This window comes from Scardinius erythrophthalmus, assembly GCF_964197995.2.
Source record: "Scardinius erythrophthalmus genome assembly, chromosome: 16".
NCBI classification, from domain to species: domain Eukaryota; kingdom Metazoa; phylum Chordata; class Actinopteri; order Cypriniformes; family Leuciscidae; genus Scardinius; species Scardinius erythrophthalmus.
In genome coordinates this window covers 9130201-9155071 of record NC_138236.1, presented here as the reverse complement: position 1 = coordinate 9155071, position 24871 = coordinate 9130201, and the positions used below count along the sequence as shown (strand labels likewise).

Below are 24871 nucleotides of genomic sequence, written 5' to 3'. Positions count from 1 at the left end.
ACAGGATAGTTTCTTGTTTTACGTTTTAAGTAAAATTGATGTAACAATTGACTATTTAGGTATACACAGTTATATGCTACTAAACAAAAGGAAAAATTGTATTATCTACCTGACATCAATGATTTTATTGTTATATTTGCATACAAACCATTCAAAGGTTTCTGAAAGTCTTTTATGCTCACCAAGGCTGCATTTATTTGATTGAAAATAGAATATATTTTAATATTTAAAAAATATTAAAGAAACTATTCAATATTGAAAAAATATAAATATTAAAAAATGTATTTATTCTTTTGATAGCAAAGCTGAATTTGCAGCAGTCTTCAATGTCACACGATCCTTCAGAAATCTAAAGAAACTAACCACAAACTTTTGAACAATAGTTTCTGCATTTATTGCATAATGAATTATGACTAGTGTGCTGTAACTATTTTAGCTGCCTTTACACTACTAAATGAATATAGTCAAGGCTAAAGGATATTGTAAGGCGCGACATACAATAAAATGCCTGCAACCCTTCAGCTGTGAAAATATTCATAAAATAACACGGCCTTGATTTTGTTGAGGACGCAATTTTTCATTAAAATGTTATTAAGCAAACTTATTGTGAAACATAACATGGCTGAAATGCTGTAATGACCCATCAGCATCCAAGACCCGAACTGTCCGTTTTATATTTTCCATCTATTTTCTGCTAAGTCAAAGTCTATAATCTATGTTTACCTGAAACATTAAGACCATTTTTCTTGCAAGGAAATCTTTCTGTAAGTCCAAATTGTAAATTGCCTACTTGATAATGAATGACATTCAACTAAAAGACTGATCAAAAACTTGGAGGAAGAGCGCTATAGGCAATGACACTTAAAGCCAGATTTTATAAACATCTGAGTGTAATATCACCAGAGACAGAATATTTATAGCACAGTATAAATCCTTATGGACCAGAGAAGTAATTTTGTAATGTCACAACATATCAGATGATGAATGACTAGCCATTGTGAGAGGTTATGATTTTCTGAAGATGTCCTAGAGGTACAATAAAACCAGTACAACCCACCTGTCCTAACACACACACACATAGATCAGCATGCACACATATGTTGTATGTTTAAAGAACATTTGGTCAATTTGCTTTTGGCTAATTACTGTAGATTGAATTCCACAGTGTGTCAAATTCATTTAACCTTTGTTGGTCTCTGTGCACTAAATTAAATCATGTACATTAAACAGGAACGAATAACTATGGAAACGGCATGGATTACATTAGTGACTTAGTGCTTTATGCTATTTCGATTACAGCAGTAACCAACTGGCTAATGAAAAAGGCATGTAATTTCCATTGTTTCAAAATAAAAGCGTGTCTATTGTGTCCATTATGATTTCATGGCAACTCCATCCCATGAAAAGAAAATTTAACAAAAAACTTTAAAAATCCTGTCAGTACATTCCTAAATCTGTGAATTTCTCTTGCAAACCTAAGCTGAGTGTGTTAGCTAAACCATTTGAGTTTCAAGCATAAACAATGTATGGGGTTAAAATTATTGATCATGTAATGCATGTCTGCATGTGAGACATCAGTCTACTTCCCTTTCTATCTAAATTGGGGCAGAGTTGTTTCTGGCAGCATGATTGTATTGACAGTTTTCCGATGATTAAAGCGTCTGCCCATCCAACCCACCATCAACCAATAGGAAGTGAGCTGTTCCCAATGAGCCATCGCCAGTTCGGGCCACAAGCTTGTAGACCACAGAGCCAGCACCAGTGTCAGGGCCCACAGCTGCCAGGTAGGGATAGGGGAACATGGCCCACTGCAGATCTGACAGGTTGGAGAGGGTCAGAGTCAGCCGGCACAGGTACCATTCATCACCTAGAGAGAGAGAGAGAGAAAAAGACAAACATGTTATGAATTATTAAAGAAATGCATCACATACTAAAAACTCCTTTATAGCTCTTTTGCACATAACTCTTTTGCATATATGGTATATATACCATTGATATAGATACATTCACTATATGTGCTGTTTTCATAGCATTCAGTTGGCACGTTTGTTTGAAGGACAGCATTGAACAGGATGTGGAATTGTGTATTCTGTCAATAAAATAAATAAAAAAATTTGATCCAACTAATCGATTATCAAATAATTGTTAGTTGCAGCCCTAGATATTGTAGAAGTCTGCAATTTATTGTACGGATTTTTTTATTTTTTTTATGCATTACAATACAGAAAATATGGCAACAAGAATTCAAACTCTTTAAAAAAAAAAAAAAAATATTTAAATGATTTGAAATTAATACATTGTTATATCGAGATATAAAAATACGACGATATGTATCGTTGATGTAAACGATATGATTCACGCAATAAATTGAATTTAGTTCCTCTAAACTAGATCCAATATCAAAAATCTTAATAATAAATTGAGTGGTCTAATCCAAATCCAAGTCTTTGAAGAGACCCAATGGCTTTATATGATGAACAGATTTACAATGAAGCACATACTGTACTAAACATGGATGTATCAAATGCTTGCGTGACGTGCGAATACAACATGAGAGTGAGTAAATACAGAATTAGAATTTTTGGATGAACTAACCATTTACAGTTTCATTTTGAAAAGTCATTTTGACATGAGTTCCACTTCTTGCGATTAGAACTGTGATTTATTGTATTGATCATCTGAAGCTGGCACATATGCACTTAGAGATCTTTTTGTAGATCTTTGACGAAAACAGGTACAAAACGAAAACAGGCACAAAACACAGCATTTATTCAACTGAGATGAGCAAGAACATGAGCAACCAATCCATCCAACCATAGGCCCTAATGAGAAAAATTCAAGGCCTGTCATCTTCCCTCTCATGATACTCTTCTTGTTTTATCACTTTCATTGTTTTATTTTTGGAGGATGCTCATAACGCTGTTCACAATCTCTGTAATCTCAGCAAAAAATCCAAAACACATCTAGCAGGCCAGAGTGTTGTGTTTATAGCCCCTGAAAGCACATCTTCTAATCTCAATACTAGCGAAAAGAGCAGGAGGGATAGAGAAAGCCTTCAGCCACCCTGAGTTCAGTGACGCCTCTCGGCTTCAGACTCATTCAGCCCGAGGACGCTCGGCTAAAAGAGAGAAATGACATTTCTGTAGAACACGTCATCTCTGGCTTCGTCTGTATGTCCTGAGGAAGATTGCTGTCAGAGACATGATCCGCTCCCTCAGACGGCCTCGGAAGATCAGACAGAGAAAAAAAGGACTTAACAGAACAGAAATATCTTTTTTGGGGTGTTCCTGTGTTCTCTTCTCTCTGTTGTTTGCTAGTTTCCAGACTTGCACCGTGTTGTTTTTGGCATTTCACGCAAAAGTGAGACAACAGTGAGAATAAGAAGAAACTTCACTTCTAAGCATCTTGTCAAGAGGGAACAGACTACCGTTACCCTCACTTCCTGTCTTTTCATAGCCACGCTTTGGAGTATGTCATAAGAGAGTGATTGAGGGAGATGCAAGGAAAAAACGAAAGACACAACGAGAGCTAAAGAGATACAAGGGTCGGGGGTTTGGGTGTCTTGCCACGTTTCCCTGTCTCTTGTGTTGTCAGGATGTGAGGCGATTGTGGAGACCTTGTGCAAACGGATGGACTGGAGGTCACGTTGAACAGACAGTCAAATAGATAAAACCACATCAATGCCAGCAGAGCAAAAACACAAACCAACAAAACCCCACAGATCACTGCACATGTTAAAGTCAACAAAAAGTGACATTCTCTATGCAAATACATGTAAATCCTGTTAATGTTGCTGCTGGTGTAATCAAATTCTGTGTCTGTCCACTTGCCACTGTGATTCACTGACGTTTGAGGATAATACAGATAAATTATCAGTGGTCTACATGACTGATCCTAGCAAGATGTATGCTAAATACATTCATAAAGCTCCAAATAAGCTTTAGCAGCATGGCAAGAAACAGAATCATAATGTCTTACTGAATAATATTCTATAATATTTTTATATTCCAGAAACTTTCGAAAGCTGACATAAACTCACGGGCATCAATCAATTTACTGAATACTTGCTGGTTAACACAGTGTCTAAACCGGACACGGCAGTTTTCGTGTCGCGTCGCAACAGCCTGCAGTGGTCTACACTAGACGAGACAAAGCGACCATTGCAAACCCATTTGTTCTTTGTATCAGAAGTAGCATGAGTGCTTTAAGTACTTCAGAAACAGAATGGGGCATCAGTTTACAATTGGGAATTTGTCATGTCGCGCCACATCCAGTGTTGACAGTATTTCTAATTATAATGGTTCAATTTGCGCTTGTCGCATCATGTAATGATTACCTTACGATCCATCTGTTTTCAAATGCACATCATTTAAATATCACAACATCGACGTCTGTGCACAATACACAGTAGTATTTACGAGAAGCAGAGGTGCTTGCACTCTCTGGAAAACCCACACTACCGAAAGTTTTGAATGCGTCATCGCTTCCCAAGAAGAGGGTGAAAGTGGCGGCCTGAGTGGCTTCAACATGCTGTCTGTCAGAGATGATAACGTACACATAACGCACGAAAATATCAATTTGTTCTTCACTCGCTTAAATTGAATCAGAATGATCAGGGAAATACTTCACACTGTATGTTAAAGAGAATAAACGCCAATCCAATTGAAAAACTTTGTTGGTTTCGACGGACATTTTTTATGCACGAACTACGCATTCTAATTTTGACATTCTTGATTTGAATAATTTTCTATTCTTGACTGATTTTAAAATAATTTTAGCAATAGATGAACTGTTAAATGAGTGAGCCTGAGATGAGTCCCTGTAGTCATCCAATTTGACTCCCATATGCTGATTATATATATATATATATATATATATATATATATATATATATATATATATATATATATATATATATATATATTATAAACTTGACAGGTGATTTTTTCAAAATGTACTTTGATCACTATCTTCTAAGTAGTTTAAAAGGTTAAGGCAATTATCAAAGTTCGATAAAATGTTGTTTAATTTTCAAATAAAAGATGATAATTTTTTACATGATCTGTTACATTTAATTAACCCTTAGCAGATGTGTGTGTGTGTGTGTGTGTGTGTGTGTGTGTGTGTGTGTGTGTGTGTGATAAATGTTGTATATAATGTAAAACGAGAAGACACAGATACTGTTTGTGTACATTAGAGGCTCTACATCTTTAAGTCTTTAAAGATCCACATTCTCCACGTAGACACAGACCTTAGAAGCGACCCTTCCTACCTCACACTGTGCTCTGTGTGCAGCCAAACACTGCAGTGGCCTAAAGGTCCAACAGATGTGGATCAAAACCCAGCGGCCAACACCCACACCTGAGAAGCTAATGGGCCACAGGCTTAATCAACAAAACCTCCAGCAGAGAGAGGGCAGTCCAAGGGACACCCAAGGAACTCTGGCCAGGCTTTCAACTGAGGGATCTCTACCCTCTAACTCCTCCAAAACAGCTGTCATAGTATCACCACATCCTGAAGAAAGATAAACACCCCTCAGACAGGGAGAATGAGAGAGGGAGGAAAGTGAAGGGTAATAAAAAAAGCCTTTTAGCTAGGATGGAAATAACGAGGCCAAATGGTAACGAAAGGAGTAGTTTTTTTTAGTTTTGTTTCATGACTGGGCATTTTGCTCTTTGTTTCAAAATAACACTATGGAATCCCAACTGGGATATCTTTCTCGCTCTGTGCATAAAACACAATGAAACAATTGCTTGATCATTTCGGCATCGCAGTTTGCTAGTTTAGATAACGGGAGAAAAAAATCTGAGGAGAAAGCGCAAAGGCCTTTGTGCATTTGTTTACGCCTCACTAATCCAAGCTAAGCCTGGATGGCGGTGAAGCAAAGCATTGGATATAATATGCTCCATGTATAAATAGCTGGTGAATTTCATCTAAGTCCACCCAAAGCTCTGTACTAATTTGAATATCAATACAGAAGATGTCACGGATTGTTGTGTTAAAAAAAGAAATGGTGCGTGCAGTGTTTGTGTTGTGTTTTCGGCCTAATTTGGTATACGGTAATTTGACGACAGTATGTATAAGCCGATGCTGAAAATTAGATACCATTCAAAAAGACTTAAAATGGTCATCAGCTGCATTGAGCATGTGCCACTTTTCTTTTTTTAGCATGTTTGTCTGCATCTAAAAAAGCAACTCAAAAGCACTAGATTATCAGAAGAATGCAATGTATTGCCTTTGAGTGGATACGGACTGCTGAATCAATGTTGATTCACCATGAGCGCAAGACACAAATGACAGAGGAAAATTGCATTGCTTTGAGTTTGCTCTTCCATAATTAAATTTATGCTTCATTTATGTATCTGCTTTTAGTCTCAAATCTTTGGATAATAAAGCTCAGATAATTTGGTTTTGGAAGAATGACAAAAAAAAAAAAAAAAATCGGGAGAAGCAGAAGCAAAAGAAATTATGAAAAAACACCATCAAATTATTATATAATATTTTCAAATGATCTGAAGACTGGAATTAAAGTAATATATTAAATATTAATTTGAATGAATGAAAAAAAGTAGCGGTGCATTAATTAAATGATTGAATGAGTTGTTTCTTTGAATCAGTTGATTCAGTCAGCAAAATCTGTTTGAATGATTCATTCACAAAATGGACAGATCCAGTTCTTGAGTTCAACTGACTGTTCAATGATCCAGTCAAAGATAACGTTGGCATAAAACAGAAACGGCAATAGTCTTCTCATTTTTGACATGTATCTGATTGAAATGTAGGGCGGGACTTGATTTTGTCCATGGGGAATTGATTTGTTGTGGTTTGATATTGTTGCTCATGTGAAAGATTGTCTAGCCCTCGCACTGAACAAAATCAGAGGAGAGAAGAGATGTTGGATAAACAACAAGAATTGGCCATTTTGATTTCATGGTGACTTTAAAATTTGAGCCATTGTTGGTCTGTTTGGGAAGGACTACATCAGGACCAAACCAAAGAATCTGAGAAGGCAGAAAACACCTCTCAGAAACAACCTAAAACAGATGATCTGGAATTACACACACACACAGCATAGACTTGCAGGTGTCTTGGTGAATGACAGTGTAGGCCAAGTTGTCATGGTGACTGAGATGGTGCAGGTGTCCCCTTGAGTCAAGTCTCCGTTTTGCAGGGTTAAGTCTTTGTGACTTCCAAACAGCACGCCGGTGAGCTCGCATAATTGCCTTGCCCTTGCTGGCCTGGCAGAAGCAGTTTTTGCGTTACGGTCTAAAAAGAGAGTTCTTTTCATGCTCAATTAAACAGTCAACGATGTATATCTCATTGTTGTTCTGATGACATGCTTTTTCAGGGATGTAATTAAGTTTTCAAATCAGGGCCTTTGTCTTCCTCTCTCTCTTTCTGTCACCCTCACTCATGAACCCCACACTGAAATTCCTCCGGGTGAGACGACTAAAAGAGTGAGAGAAATGCAAAAATAAAACAGATTTTTTAAAACTGAGTTCATATTGAGATTGCTGACTTTGGTACATTGGAAAACATGAAGTTCAAACTTAGGTTTGGGAGGTTCCAAACGTAAGTTCATTCACTCCTGTGTCAATCATCAATTTAAGCATTTATAAACAGCAGTTATTGAGCCATCTCAGCGACAATTCTTCGAACATCCCTCCACTTCTATTCCATTATTTCTCTTTCTATGCAATGTGGGTAGGATCGAGCCACCTTTGAGGACAGCAAGCCAAGTTAGTTTACTATTAACTAATAAGACTTGATGGTCAGGCGAACCCGTGTACTGAGCACAATTGGAAACGTTGAGATCTCTTCTAAGACTCAAAGGCTGCATTTACACTTGGCATTAACGTGCGATCACATGATCCAATCAAGCAGATCGGATCATAAGCCAATTAGGACATGGTGCGTTTATACCTGTCGACAAGTGGCTTCTGTATCTGGATAACAGATCGGATCTCGCAAAAAAAAAAAAAAAAAGGATGACTCAGGTGTAAAGTCGACCTGAAGTGGTGGGTTTTCTTTTAAAAACAGTTCTCTTACGAGAGGTTCTCTCGTATTGCGTAAGCTTGCTTACGCTGCGGGAAAGTCTTCTTTTCTCGAGATACTGAAGCCAAAAATTATCCTTAATTTCATTTTTTGTCAACGCAGTGCAGCTGCGGGCAGCTGAGCTAGAGCGGCATACTGCGCGCTCATTGGCTGCCGCGCGGCAACTGCTTAAGCCTACCAGTGAGCCTGGCGTGACGTCACGCCCAATGAGGGCGCGCGCGCCCCAGCGCGTCACAGCCCGCCAGAATGGGCGGCGTCAGAGCATATATAAGGAAGGCTCGTAGGCTATATTCTCTGATTTCTGTCTTTTCAGCGAAGCACTCGCATCGCTGATCTCAGAGAGGAAGCCGTCGCCGTTGTCCTTCAAGGCCCAGCTAACGAGCCAGCTTAGGTCAGCCTGAGGAAGCCGGACGATCTTCGCCGCCTTCAGCCTGCCGTGCCAGCTCAGCTATCCGGCGAATATCCTTTGCAAGCTCTTTTGTGTGTGTTCTTGCTTCCGCAGCACTTTCTAAAAGAGCAGAGGCGTTGTTGCAAATGCCTCGCACCACGTGCGGCTCATGCCGCTCCGCGCTCAGCGACGGAGACCGCCATCTTCTCTGCGCTCTCTGCCTGGGCCGGGACCACGCAGCCGTCGCGCTTTCCACGGGCGGCTGCGCTTTCTGTGAAGAGCTGCCGATGTCGACCCTGCGGGCTCGACTCGCCCTCTTCGCGGAACCTGCTCCAACTGTCCTCGGGCCGCGTAAGAAGAAACGCCGCTCGCAGCGACCACCGGAGCCCGAGACTCGAGCCAAGGCCTCGCCGGAGCCTCTCCCGCGAGCCTCGCTCTCTCCTTCTCCGCCCCCGCTTCCCGACGCGCAGCCGACGGCTCACGCCCTCGATGCCGTCGCCTCAGGGGATGAAGCGGATGATGACGCGCTACTGGACACGTGCTCACTAATGGCGTCGGACAGCGAGGAATGGTCCGGTTCTGTCCGCTCCGCCTCCTCCACCAGAGCGTCCAGCAGGACTCACGCCAGTGTGGACGCCGAGCTTCTCCGCCTCCTCACGGCAGCAGTCGAACACCTGGGCCTCGAATGGTCCCCGCCAGCGGTGACTCCGCCCAACAGACTCGACGGGTGCTTCTTGCCCGCCAGTCGACGAGCTCCAGTGTCCAGGCCAGCGCCTTTTCTGCCGGAGCTTCACGAGGAGCTTACCAAATCCTGGGACGCTCCAGTTTCGGCCAGACTCCGTTCTCCGGCCTCATCTACTCTCTCTCGCGTAGACGGAGCCAAGGAGAAAGGGTATGACCGGATCCCACCGGTCGAACCAGCGGTTGCAGCGCATCTTTGCCCCCCATCCGCGAGATGGCGCTCAAAGACTGCCCTCCCGTCCAAGGCCTGCAGGACTACTTCGGCGTTTGCCAGCCGCGCTTTCTCCGCCGCTGGGCAAGCCGCCTCAGCCCTGCACACAATGGCGGTTTTACAAGTTTTTCAAGCCGACCTCCTCAGCCAGCTCGACGAGGGAAAACTTGATAAATCTGCTTTGACCGACCTGCGCAGTGCGACGGATCTCTCTCTTCGCACGACGAAAACAGCAGCCCAAGCGATCGGACGATCTATGGCTTCGCTGACTGTCATTGAGCGCCACCTCTGGCTAACGCTAGCCGACATGGGAGAGCAAGAGCGGTCCGTTTTTCTCAACGCCCCGCTCTCACCCGCCGGCCTCTTCGGCCCCGCGGTAAGTGGCCTCGTGGACAGCTTCTCGGAAGTTCAGAAGGCGTCACAGGCCATGAACCTCTTCCTGCCCCGCCGCTCGAGCTCCGCTGCAGGCCGCTCTAAAACTCAGCCTCCTGCACGCAGCCCCACGCGGCGCCCCTCCCGACCTCCAGCATCGCAGCAGCGTCAGCGCGGCCGACCCAGGTCCCGCTCCACCAGCCAACACAGGCCGCCACCCCCGCGGGGTCCCCGGCCTAGAGTTTCGCTGAAAACCGAGCCTGCGAAATCCTCCTAGCACTCGCAAGGAGGAAAAGACGGTTGAGTCCCGCCGCGGCCGGACCGCCGTCGAAGCTAACCTGTATCCCTCTGCCAGTCCCCTTGATAAAGGCTACTGCAGTAGTGTCCACCGCAGCCAACGAGCCAGTTTCTCAACTCTCTCGCCTGCACACAAACGCCGTTTTTACGGCGACCCAGATAAATCGAATAAAGAGTGTAAAATCTGGTCATCCGGCTCACGCCGTCAGTGCTATGAGTGTAGTAAACATGCCCACACCCCAGTGCTCATCACTACACACAAGCACAATCCCCCCTGTGTACCCCACAGAGTGCACTCACATAAAGCGCGCTACGGCCGCTCGAGTGTTAGCTGTAGGTCACGTGCCCACAACCCAGTGCTCACACCTACACAGTGCCCGCTCTGCCTCACACATTCGGGGACGAAAGCACTCCACCGCCGGCTGTGCGTTAATAAAGAGTCCTGTGCCCGCTATACAGCACGCACGCTCTCATGTACACACTCACGAGCCCGCCCCGCTTCCGCGCCGCGAGCCGTTGCTCAAAACGCTCTCTCACAGCGTCATTCAGCCGGCTGCCGCTATCAGCGAGCCCCCGTCTCCCCTCACTGTCACTGCGCGACTCGCGCACATACCGCCACAGGCTCCCCGTCCCGCGCTGTGCGGCGGGCGGGACCCGGAGGCTATCCGACCCCTAGCTATGAGTGCGAATGCATGGAAAGCTATTCCGGGAATGTCGGAATGGGTATTAAACACAGTGATAAAGGGCTATTCGCTTCAATTCGCTCGCCGCCCCCCGCGTTTTCGCGCCCGGGTCGAGACACAAGTGAAAGCAGATGCAGCCCATCTGCTTCACACAGAGATAGCGAATTTACTGCACAAAGGTGCCATAGAACGGGTTCACCCTCTGGCTGCCGAGGCAGGCTTATACAGCCGCTATTTCCTCGTACCCAAGAAGGGCGGAGCGCTCAGACCTATACTAGATCTGAGATATTTGAACAAAGCGCTCGTGAAACGACCGTTCAAAATGCTCACGACCGGTCAAATCCTCGCGCAGATTCGCCCGGGGGACTGGTTCATCTCTCTCGATCTGAAAGACGCGTATTTTCAGATTCAGATTATTCCCCGTCACAGGCCATTCTTGAGATTCGCCTTCGACGGTCAGGCATATCAGTACACCGTCCTGCCGTTCGGCTTGTCCCTGGCACCCCGTACTTTTACGAAGTGCATGGACGCGGCCCTCGCACCCCTGAGATCGAAAGGGATGCGAATTCTGAACTATCTGGACGATTGGCTCATTATAGCGCAGTCAACAGAGGAACTAGTTTCTCACAAGAAAGCGCTTCTCGGTCATTTGGAAAGCCTGGGTCTTTCCGTGAACTGGGACAAGAGCTCTCTAACCCCCAGCCAGTCTATCACTTTCCTGGGTATAGATCTGGATTCGGCGGCGATGACGGCCAGACTGTCAACACAGCGCGCGCGCCGTGTTCGGCACCTCGCCGCTTCCGTTCAGGTGGGAAAAGTTTTTCCCCTAAAAACCTTTCAGAGGCTTTTGGGCCATATGGCGTCAGCCGCAGCGGTCCTGCAGCTGGGTTTACTTCGAATGCGCCCGCTTCAGTGCTGGCTAAAGTCGGAAGTGTCCCGCAAAGCATGGATTTCGGGCCGTGCACCAGTCAGAGTGACTCAGCGCTGCGTCTCAGCCCTGCAGCCCTGGCTGGCGGCCGAATGGTTTCAGCGGGGAGTGTCGATGGGGGTCATCGCACACCGCAAAGTGGTCTCGACAGATGCGTCCAACATGGGTTGGGGAGCGACTCACGAGGGCAGTCCGATTTGCGGCCGGTGGTCGAATACGGAGAAAAGCCTTCACATAAACTGTCTAGAGATGCTGGCGGTCGAGAAAGCGCTGAAGCACTTTCTACCACTCCTACGGGGACACCATGTGCTAGTCCGCTCGGACAACATGTCAGTAGTGTCTTACGTGAACCGCCAGGGCGGAATCAGATCCAGAGCCCTGCGCGCTCTCACAGAGCGCCTCCTATCCTGGGCTCAGGGCCCGCTGCGCTCCCTAAGGGCAGCTCATGTACCCGGTCGCCTCAACGACGGCCCGGACAGACTGTCCAGGGACAACGTTCCCCCAGGGGAATGGTCTCTACACCGCCAGACGGTCCAAGCGCTTTGGCATCGCTTTGGCAAAGCGGAGATCGACCTCTTCGCCGCGAGCGAGAACGCTCAGTGCCAGAGGTTTTTCTCGAAACACGAGGACGCGCTGGCCCAGACATGGCCCAGCGTTCCGCTGTATGCGTTCCCCCCGATCTCGATGCTGCCTCAAGTGCTAGCGAGGATCAGGGAGACGAACTGCGCAGCGCTCCTCATAGCCCCGCGCTGGGAAAACCAACCATGGTTTTCCGAGCTAATGAGGCTGACAGACACAGCCCCATGGCCGATCCCGGTGAGGAGAGATCTTCTCTCTCAAGCTCGAGGATCGATTCTGCATCCCCATCCAGAGCACTGGTCTCTGCATGCGTGGGAAATCAACGGATATTCGTTGATCTGCCAGAAGGGGTAATTAACACGATCACGCAGTCCAGAGCCCCCTCGACGAGGCGGCTCTATGCGTCTAAATGGTCAGTGTTTAACAAATGGTGTGTGGAAATGGGTTCTAATGCTCAGTCCTGTGGAGTCCCACAGGTATTGAACTTTCTCCAAGAGATGTTGGACGCGGGCAGGTCCCCCTCCACGCTCAAGGTTTACGTCGCGGCCATAGCAGCGTTCGCCGATTCGGCGCGCGGCCGCTCACTGGGCAGGGATGAACTCATCACCCGTTTTCTGCGAGGGGCCAGGAGGATGAACCCTCCCCGGCCCCCGTCAGTCCCTATTTGGGACCTGTCCCTGGTCCTAGAGTCCCTGAAAGTGCATCCGTTCGAGCCTTTGGACTCTGTGGAGTTGAAATACTTGACGCTTAAAACCGTTTTTCTGCTAGCTCTGGCTTCAGTCAAACGAGTGGGCGATTTGCATGCGCTGTCTGTCAGCGCGTCGTGCCTCGAGTTTGGACCTAACGACTCGTTAGCCATTCTCAAACCGAAGCACGGCTATGTCCCCAAAGTGTTAGGTACTCCCTTTAGGGCTCAAGTCATTACCCTATCGGCCCTGCCGTCATCCGGCAGTGAGGAGGGTGTCAACCGCCTTTGCCCGGTCAGGGCGTTAAGGTGTTATGTCACGCGCTCTGCAGCCTTCAGGCTCTCAGAGCAGCTTTTCATTTCGTTTGGAGGGCGCGCTAAGGGTCGCGCCGCCTCGAAACAGACGCTATCCAGATGGATAGTGGACGCTATTGCGGCAGCATATGCGTCAAAAGACCTGCAATGTCCGTTGGGCATACGGGCTCATTCCACCAGAGGCATGGCCTCATCGTGGGCATGGTCCAGCGGGATTTCCATTCATGACATTTGTATGGCGGCGGGCTGGGCGTCCCCCTCCACTTTTGTCAGGTTTTATAACCTGGAAGTTCCCGCTCTGCAGGCAAAACTTCTGTCAGTCTAGTCGTGTTCATGTCCTGCCCATATGCGCAGGTTGTACTATTGACTAGCTTGTCTGTTGAGCTGCACGCTCAGGGTCAGTATACATAGACCGGCCTTGCCGTTCTTGCGTTCCCTAGATGTGCTTATGAACATGTGTTGGCCCGCACCGCTGGCCACCTGTTTTTCACCTCTATGCTCTTCATAGAGTCATATGTGATTGTTAGGCTCGCACGGCGTGGACAAGGGGTTCCCGCAGCGTAAGCAAGCTTACGCAATACGAGAGAACCTCTCGTAAGAGAACGATACTCGGTTACTCACGTAACCTCGGTTCTCTCTAGAGAGGGAACGAGTATTGCGTTCCCTGCCGTGCTTGAAGCCTGTAGCTCGTGTCGCTTCATTCGACAGAAAACAGAGAATATAGCCTACGAGCCTTCCTTATATATGCTCTGACGCCGCCCATTCTGGCGGGCTGTGACGCGCTGGGGCGCGCGCGCCCTCATTGGGCGTGACGTCACGCCAGGCTCACTGGTAGGCTTAAGCAGTTGCCGCGCGGCAGCCAATGAGCGCGCAGTATGCCGCTCTAGCTCAGCTGCCCGCAGCTGCACTGCGTTGACAAAAAATGAAATTAAGGATAATTTTTGGCTTCAGTATCTCGAGAAAAGAAGACTTTCCCGCAGCGTAAGCAAGCTTACGCAATACTCGTTCCCTCTCTAGAGAGAACCGAGGTTACGTGAGTAACCGAGTATCGTTTTCAGTTAGGGGACATTTTTCAAATCTCGCAAAATGAGGAGGATGAAGAGGCTGCAGTTACTAATAATGTGGATAGATGCCGTAATGGAAACGGTACAGAGAAACGTATGGGTCTGAGAACGTCGCCAGCTGTGGTGGGAAAAATGCGTGTTCTTTACAGAAAATGAATGGTTCTGCAACTTTCGCGTGCTAAGGCAAACATTTCAGTATATTTGCGATGTACTTCGCACTCGACTGTATCGCAAAACCACACAGCTAAATGCAGCAATTCCTGGAGAGAGGAGGGGGAATAATGACAGTGGATGGGGTTTTGTGTAACGTCCACCTGTGAATGTAAACACGATGGCTGGATTGCGTTTACATTACACTGAGATCCAATCACAATGCGTCCTCGACTACCTCCAAACCTGGACACGATGATCGGATAACATTCTGATCAGAAGCGCATTTACACTTGTCTTTTCAATGTGTATGTGGACAACATCCGGATACAGGTCGCATGTCAATGCCAAGTGTAAACGCAGTCAAAGAGAAACATGATATTAGTGAGGATATTTGATCAGTGAAAAAACTCTAAGAAGCACATAAATGTCTCATTTCATCTAATCTCTAAGTTGTCTAAAACTCTTGAGATATTAAAGAGACCTCATTCATGATGAGCAAGAGAGGGCTATCTCACACTGAGCAGGGTAAAAGGACTTTATAGCTTGATGAACCAAACACCAAAATGCGCGCGCACACACACAAAGGGAAAGAGAGCATGGCCGTTAGTGTAGGTGTGTAAGTGTGCATACTAATCTGTAGGCAGTAATAGAGGGCAGTGTGTGGCAGATAGGGCCCCATTATTGAAGTACTGTGTGTGTGTTTGTAGACTGTGGGGGCTGTTCTGACCCAGCCAAAGCACGAAAGCACAGCGCATCCTAATTAATGATCTCGCATTGTGGCCCACTTTTATTCATATCATCACCCTGACACTGTTCATAAATGCACATCACTGTATATTACACCTTCATTGAGAGCAAACCATACATTTTTTCATTTTACACTACTGTTCAAAAGTTTGGGGTCAGTTTTCTGATTAATTGGTTTAACAAAGCAGAATTAAAATCTTTCCAAGCACCCTCTTGGGTACATATATATCTGTTTGGGAGTCACTGACTTATAATGTCAAAAGCTTAGTAACACAAGTAATATTTTATCCACTTCTCTCTGAAGCATGTTTTACAGGGAGAAATCTACCACAAAGCCACTTTTAACATTCTACTTTTCTCCTCCGCTCTCATTTAGACACAGTTGTTGAAAAAGAAACACAATTCAGACACACGCTTCCACACATTATACACATTCACAAAGTTTCCTGCAGGTTAATTAAGCCCATTTTTCACCGCTGATGAGAGCATGTAGAGAGAGAGATGAGGGGAGGAACTAAACACATATAATTATGTTTCCTCTGTTCTGTTGATTTCAAACCGACATCTGTGTGGGATGTTCTTACACACAAACACACACACACACACACACACACACACACACACACACACACACACACACACACACACACACACACACACACACACACACACACACACACACACACACACACACACACACACACACACACACACACACACACACAGTCCTTGTCTCTCACTGACGAATGCAACTGTTCTATTCTCTTCTTTGTTATATCAAAGCTTGGGCATGTTATATATTTCATACACTGTCATCTGAAATGCAAGCAATACTACACCAGGGGGGGAAAGGAAAACAGACTTTCAAATAAAAGAGAGAGCGCAGTGGAACTCTTACACAGAGGAGAGAAACCACTCATATAAATGCAACAACACGACTAAGAGATAGATCCTCCATCTTAGTGATGTGTTTTCTCTTTCTCTCTCGCTACCCTTTTTTCCACTTGCTGTTTATTTCCTTTTCATTTCAGCGACTGAGATCTGGTTGAAAGCCCCGAGGCTGTTTGTGGACACACATTCTCACTCCACAGTGAAATACAGCAGGAGTCGCCATTCAGGACAGCACAACGCTGATCTAAACAACAAATACATTCACAAATCCACATGCGCTCCCCAAACCTGGTCACAAACCGTTCCTTCTTTCAATGACAACTGAAACAATATCCTAAAAATAAAGTCAGGTCATCTTTATTTATATAGCGCTTTATACAGTACAGATGGTTTCAAAGCAGCTTTAAAGAAAAATAATGATGCCAAAGAGCTGTAAAGCAGTTCTAAAAAGAAAATAGTGTCATTGTTTAGCTGAGGTCAGTTCAGCGTTGATTCAGTTCCGTTCAATAACTCTGTAAAGACCATCAAATATGAAATGAGCTCAATTCAGCTATGAAGCAGTGCAGTACAAAACAGTGATGTCATTGTCCAGCTCAGTTCCGTCATCATTCAATAGTGTCAGTACAGTCAAATCAATAATATTACTGAATATTATGTGCCCCCAACTAAGTGAGCCAGTGGAACCCAAACTCATTCGGTAACAGAAATGGAGGGAAAAAAGCCTTGAGAAAACAGGCTCAGTCAGTGTGCCAGTTCTCCTCTGGCCAAACGAACCAACATGGTGTGGTTATGATTCCAGGCTGCATTACAAGTCAGATTTTGGATTAGTATCATTAAGAAAATGTCATCCAGTTCCTTCAGCTTGAAGATTGAGAAATCATTCAGCATTTTCTCTGTATCAAGGTTCTTCAGTTGGATAATAGCTCATTGGAGACAAATGGTTGACCGACTAAACTACACGCAGGTGGAGACCTAACTGAGCTGGTAGACAATCTTAGTCAAGGACCCTGACTGAAAAACTAGATCATACAAAATCACTTCCCATACATAAATGTAAAATATGCAAATATATGTCCCTATATCCTGAGTAGTGTTGTCTATATATATATTTCCGTATGGGTGTAGTTATAGTTGGGGTTAGGGATGGGACGGTATGAAAATTTCATATCACGATGTGGCGAGCACGACGAGGTCGAGGGCCGTGGGAGGACGGCGCGAGGCCGGTGGCGCGATTGATAATGAGCGACACGTGCGCGACGCACCGGTCTCGCATCTCTCACGGAGGAGCGGAAGCATAAAGGAGGAGCGACGACAGTGAAGAGCGAGAGAGGACAGGCCTGATTTTTAGTTCATGTTTTGTTTCTGTTTGTGTCGCCAGCAGTCGTCCGTGAGGGGCTGCTGGCTTTTACTTTCATTTTTGTATTTGTGTATTTTATTATTAAATATTGTTGAACGTTCGCCGGTTCCCGCCTCCTTCTTCCCATAACATCTGAACCCCGTTACACACGATTATAGTGATCAAAATTATCGTGATTATCAAGATTATCACGGTTTTGTTAAAACGAGATGAAAGTGTTCAAAAAGAACTGATGCTCACACTGAAAACAGTTTTATATTTGAAAATATAACAACAAATAAAACAAGCAGCTCTATGCACTTTTTTAAGCAAGATTCTATTCTGTGGCATTTCCCTCCTTATAATGTCGTCAATAGCAACGCATTATAACACAGCGCACATCCATGTATCACAACAGACGGTAGTTTTGGTATTGAGGTCAAAGTTAACTTGCCTTGCGTTTGCTATAAACAGTGGGTGATGGTCATATGATGACTCGGCAGATTTGAAGTGTTTCCCCCCTATTGTAGTGACCATCCTCGATTATGTTTCACTCAGGACTTTTTTAAAAGCCAAAAATGACCACACCTCAGATTTGGTCCTCTTAAAAGACTGAAAAATCTCCCGAGTACGGTCACTGCCTTCCGCCACTCCTTCTCGAATAAAAAACCCCAACATTGCGCACTGCGCCTCCGTCAGACTGTTGCTGGCTGGACAGGATTTATTAAAATCGCGATAATCAAACACGGTTTTAATGATAATTAAAGTTTAAATGATAATACTAACCGTCAGTACATTTTATCGTGGTTTATAGTGAAAATGGTAATCGTCCCATCCCTAGTTGGGGTTTGACATGTTGGCAGGTTTGTTGCTGGTGTAGCTGAGCCCATTACGGTAATCAGCCAACTAAACTATGTGTCCATATCACACCAGCTTGGACCAGCTACCATGTTTCAAAGCACAGCTTTCAAAAAACAGACCCGGTTTTCCAACAGAGGGTCAAAGTGAAGTAATGTCTAATTTCAAAATCTTGTTTTGTCGATGAATAAGTGTGTCAGTAAATCAGCTGGGATTAAGACACTGTCTGACCACAGAGAAAGGGAAATAAAGAGAGATATATAGTAAAAAACATGGAAGGCAAGCACCTTTCTCTGACCACTCGTGGGCGAATCAAAGGCCAGTCAGCACAACACAGAAACTCAATTAGAGGCTCTGCATGTGTGTGCAAGGGTTACGGCTGCTGAGTCTTAAGGTGAGATAATGATGACCACGATCAGCACCAGCACACACCTCTGAAAGGAAGCCTGCCAGTGGGCACACACTCACTCTCTCACTCTCCTGGAGCTGTTATATCAAAGGACGCCTCATTACCTCTGATGTGCTCCAACTCAGACCTGGAGTCATTAAAGGGTGAGAGAACTCCTCTATGTCCCCTCGCACACACTCTGTGGTAAGTCTGGGCAGTGTAAAACCAAAAAGAGGAGGTGGCTCTTGTTGCGCCAACTGATCAGAACAGTCAAGTCTGCACTGTCCAACCTGGTCTGATATGTTCTTATGTGACACCTGCCATTCCATTTCCATTCGTTTCACTGTAGGTTAAAATAGTGGTCCTCAATTGTTTTTGGTGATGCCCTCCTTTGAAAAAAGAAAACAATAGTGCTCACTACATCTTAAAAACATTGAATAGTAAAAAATAAATAAAAAAAACATTTATAATTGTTTACAATATATCATGTAACACTTTATTTTAGGGTCCAATTCTATTAAAATTCTATTAACCAGGATATTAGTACCTATAAAGCACATATTAATGTCTTATTCTGCATGACCATATTTTACATCCCTTAATCCTACCCAATTCCTAAAATTAACAACTACCTTACAAACTATTAATAAGCAGTAATTATGAGTTTAAAGGTTAAAAGGGTTATAACTGCATTAAATTAGTTTGAGATTTCATGTTTATATGACAAAATATAAATAGGCTAATGTTCATCAAGGCTGAATTTATTTGATCAAATGTACAGTAAAACAAAGGAACAGAAAAACACTTATTGCAATTTAAAGGGGAACTTGGCAACTATTTCAACTTAATAAAGTTTAGAAATCATTTGGATGGTTAAATAACCTGTTCTGGTGAGAATGGTGACTTTCCCCGCACCCCCCAGCGTTCCCCGGCGGAAAACCAACCTTGCTACATGGGGACTAACGTCCCGGTAAGTTGGAAATAGGAAGTCTCGTGAGAAGCGAGAACGAGCGAGAAACACAAACTGCTTTACGGCAATTCAACATAAACACACACGCCATATGATACTGTGTATGATGTATTACTCACCTCGGTAGCTTCACACGATAGTTGGCCGGCTCCCATAATAACAAATGCACATGAGCAGCGGTAGAAAGGGGGAGGAGGGTGCCGCAAGTGAGATTTTTTTACTACAGTGTTGTGAAATATACGGCCCACAGCTGTAGGGAGAGCTCGTTGAGAAAACACGCGACAACAAAAGGGAAAATCAGCGAAGAAATGGCTAGAGTTGCCATGTTCCCCAGTCCTGTGATGACAAATCACTCCAGTCTTCAGTGTCAAAAATAATTGTAATATTTTGAGTTGGTGCTTAAGAAATATTTCTTATTATCAATTGTGCTGCTTAATATTTTTCTGGAAACCATGCAACATTTTTTTTCAGGGTTCTTTGATGAATAGAAAGTTTTAAAAAAACAGCATTCATTTGAAAATATGAAAAAAATATATATATATTTTTCAAAACTATAAAAACTGCCTGTTCTTCAAGTTTTCACTGTTTTGTTATACTTTGTGTCATTAGGCTTACATTGCTCAATTATTTTCAGTGAATTTGCTGTGTTGCCAAAATACACAAAAACATTTAATAAAAAAAAAATAGAATACCATGGTATACAATACATACCACGGTATAAAAATAAATAAACAAGCAGTGACACTGCTTTAGGGGGTTCACCCCACACTGGGTTACACCCCACAAAACCACTGGGTTAAAGCGCTACAGCAAGGGCATCTGTTTACCACAACGCACCATCAATATGTGATCAAAGGCCTGTGCCCTCCAACGAGAGACTGTTTTCGTCTCAGGTTGTTCACACACATCATCTCACACATCAATGTGTTTTATTTCCCACATGGCATGGATGTGCTCTGCAGAACTCGGCTGGATCTATGAGATACCTGATCCTGGATCCATCTTTCCACTCTCCCCTTTACTACGAGGAATTAAATCGATCGCTTGGGTTGTGAGGAATGGACAAACCCCAAGCAGCGTATTTCCCTTTGATGCTGCCGCTGAAACTTCGGTTTCATTTCGCCTCTGCAGAAACTCAATTACTTTGGTGGAGTCTGACAGGCTTTACTGAAGAGAGGACCATGGGAAACATTTTCAAATTGATGTCAGGAGAACTGCAGGCACCCTTCCACAGTTGAGATCTGCTTGGTCTCTCCCACTCAATTAATCTAAAGTGACTTTACAGACAACGGCCTGCAAGTCCTCTGCTCCATTTGCTTTTTCTGCCCCTTCATCAGAATGGGCCGCACTGTGTTCAGTGGTGACCATGTGGGAAAAGTCATATTAAATGAGTCAATCTGTTCATTACAAAAGCTGACTCTATCCTGTCACTAATGGGGTTTAGCAAGACACATTTCTTTCCATATGTTCTCAAAGCAAGCAAGATTCCTCTGACAAGATATCCTATAGGAAAGAAAACTCTTAATAAGATCTTGTTAACATCTCAATTGTTTCTCTTAGACAGTGAGGAGATTAAATAAAGAGCAAATGGAGACTTCTGCTTTTCAGATATTATATAAAAGATGAAAAGACTCTAGCAATCTGACATTTCTCATGTAGAGGTTCAATAATGTCTCAAACTGTGCTCAGATTTGCCCAGACACCAAAAATCTGCAATCAAAAGATCTCAATTTGAACTCAAATATTTCACATTAAATTACTTTATGGTCAAATAATCCATACTAATCCATTCTAATTGTCAAGGAAACATCTGAGACAAATTTGACTGAAACTAACAGTTTTACAAGTAACAGACCATAAGATCTCCTGAGTTAGCGAGGTCTGAGCAGTAAACAGTTTCTTTCGGATATATATATATACAGTATATATGTGTGTGTGTGTGTGTGTGTGTGTGTGTGTGTGTGTGTGTGTGTGTGTGTGTGTATTTACAGTGTATTTAATCAAAAAGCACCACACTAGCAATAAGAAATGTGACTCAGTAAGCTCCATGTGCAATAGTGAAATAGTCTCATCGGATGCTTTTAAATGCTCCAGTGGGTACGACAGTCAGTACCTACAGCTTATTGAGACAAATAAATCTGTCTGTTCTTCAGGGAGTTTAATTTCTTCGTAATGTAAGACAGGTGTGATGGAAGGAAAGGCTCAGTCCATGTGGAGTACTTAATTGTGAATGGCAAAGATAAAATGAGCAGAAGACTGAGGGTAAAAAAAGATGTTCTCGTCGAACTTAATATTCTAAACTGCATGTAATAATACAGCTGTTTTTAAGCCCTATAAACCACCTCAAAGAAAGACATAAGAAAAATGGAGACAGAGAGTGTGTAGACTCAAGAAGTTAGCATATAGTACTTCCCATTTTCCACATTACACCCTCAGGACACACTCAATAATTCACCAGTCCTCACATTTACAATAACGGGTCCCTGAATAAGACTATTTTCTATGTGGTTTTCATCATCAAGCAAATGTCTCAGATCCACATTTCATAAGCTCTGTGGAAATCGACCAATCTAAAACATGGAAACTGTCAGTTAAATAATGAATATCTGAGAACTTTTGTTCAGCATTAAAAAATAAAGCCCTAAAAAATTGATGCGAGGGCTCATATCATATTTATGATTTATGCCAGGAAATTTCTTTAAAAAAGCCACAATCAGAGGTTTTGTGCTGCAGTGTGTGTGTGGTTTCATTACGTCAATATCACGAAGCTTGAAGAAAGTGGAGCTTTTGTACAGGATGGGAACTGGATCTTGTCAGGCTTGGACTAAATGGACAATGAGGAACTCTCTGAGCATCCCGTGGATTATGGTCTTTATTGCTCAACTACTGACACATTTCTAAATGCAAAAACTGGGTATGCATAAATATTAATATGTATTATTTATACTTTTCATTTTATGTTCAATAACCGATAAATGTCAGATATTACAATTTTATGTAAATAAAACATTAAACACAAAAAAAATGGTTTAAAGTGACTTTAGCCATCAAAAATGATAATGTACAGTGTTAAAAATGGATATTCATTTTGAAATTTGCTTAGGATTACATTTAATAGTGTTATTAAATGAGTGTTTTTTAAGACACTTAAAGTGAGTAAGAAATTTATTTTGAATAAAAAATTCTATTTTTTTATGTATTGAATTAAAAAAATAATATTAATGGATAAAAAAAATAATAAAAAAAAACCTAACATCGGCCGATAATAATTAATATGGTACTGATATATTATGCATCCTTGACAACCACATGGAAAGCATCTGTAGTTAGAAGCGGTTGCATTTACATTACTTGTGTAGAGTATGCAAGTCTTCAAACTAACGTCTCTGTCTGTCTCTCCATCTGTCCGTTAACCTCTCACTATATTTGTGAGCAAACATTCATTAAACTTCCAGCAGGGCTGTCGACCATTAGGCTCGGTCTCAGGATAAAGCTTGTTAACGGCTCCACGTTCTGCTGTGTTAAACACGGGCCACGCACAAAGCATTCTGCGCAAGCACATGCAAATGCATGTTAAGTCATGCAAATGAGGAGCATAATTGCTGTTCTTTGTTTGAAATGTGCATTTCAGGGCTCAACGTTTCCACAGAAAACAACAGAAGAGAGAGAGAGAGACTGAATAAGAGAGTGAGAAAGAGATTTGCTCTTCATTATTCATTAGCGAATCATATGTCTGGCTAGATTTATGATGCTGCAACATGAGAACAAACAAAGTGGATCCTTTCGTCACTCATGCACAGCGCACTACAAAAAAAAAAAAAATAATAAATGATGGAAAACATGTAAAGTGCAGGATTTGTGCCAAAACATCATTCCAATTTAACGATAGCAATTATACACACAGATAATGACCCAAAGCCCTCAGAAACCCAAGGAGGGCTTGTGTGCTCTTAAGAAAGCTCATTTCCTCAAGGCTGAATGTGCTTGTATTTGTCTTTAACCCCTGTTGAGGCTACACTCTCTCTTTTGAATGGAGAAGTGCCATGCTGGAATGAGTCAGCGTACGTTGGTCTGGTTGAGCTTAGTGGCAAATCCTAACAAAACTTCCAGCCATTCATTCAGCCCCCCGGAGTCCCCACAGGGAAATCGCGGAGCTCCACCGCCAACATTCCCATGTCCCATTCAGGTGAAATACTCCCCTCCGTGTCTAGATTTTCCACTCAAGTGATTCTGTGAAGAAGTGGCACACCGAGCTGGATGGGACCTTGGCACACCCGCTGGGATAGTCTACAAAAAGCAGACGCACACATGGGCACATGAATGCCAATGTTTTCAAACACTGGAAGATGAAGAGAAAGCAGATCTGCTCGCATTTGGAAGAGATGAAAGGTACCTACAGCTGCGCCGCAAATTAGGTTCGGGGTTGCCCCTTCTGACTGTCTGATGGAGGATTTGCCCATGTACCAAAACAAACACATGTAACCCAACCAGTGCTGTTATTGTTAATTAAAACTATTAAAATTATTTTCGATAATTAGGAAGCTAAAATAAAATAAAATATGAATATTAGATGAAAAACATATACTTCAATAAATCTAACAAAAACTAGAAGTGTTGCCTTGGCAGCTAACTGAAATTTTAAATACTAAAATGACTAACCTAAAACTGAAATAAAAAATTATAAATTCGATATCTGAAATAAAGCTGAAACAAATTAAGATAATATATAAATATAAGATGAAAAACTTCAACTTAAAAAACTTAAACACTATACATTTCTAGTTTTTGTTTAAGTTTAAAAAATAGAGTTGAAGTTGAAGTACTAAACTTCTAAATAAAAATAAATTAGCTATACAGAAATATAAAAACTGACAAAAGCGTATAACAAGAATACAAAAATTAAAAAGAAAACTGAAAATATAAAAAAATCGAATTCAAAATATTAATAAACATTGATAATACTAAAATTAGACAGTGCCCTACCCCCCACCCCCACCCCCAACTTAACTAAACACACACAACACGGCTCAATCTGCATCCCTGAAGAGCAAAGACATGGCTCGGTGATCAAAGCAGAAGATTTGTCTTTTTGTTTGCATAAATGGCTACTAAAATCGGCTAAATAAAGAGCGCTAAGCCGGCCGTGGATTTAGGAAGGTTTGCGATTGCAAAAAGCGGACAACTTGCGAAGAGAAGCCAAACAATGACTG

At 43.3% G+C, this 24871-nt stretch overlaps 1 protein-coding gene across 1 annotated transcript in view; it reads right to left on the bottom strand.

The window, feature by feature from the left end:
- The window catches only part of LOC308703819 (neural-cadherin), a gene marked incomplete at its 5' end in the record, with an annotated part of 121012 nt that overhangs the window by 57383 nt on the left and 38758 nt on the right, over positions 1-24871 (bottom strand). The window contains one exon of the mRNA XM_081387752.1: positions 1679-1867. Within this exon, the coding sequence (XP_081243878.1) occupies positions 1679-1867 (189 nt within the window). The remainder of the gene's footprint in view (positions 1-1678; positions 1868-24871) is intronic.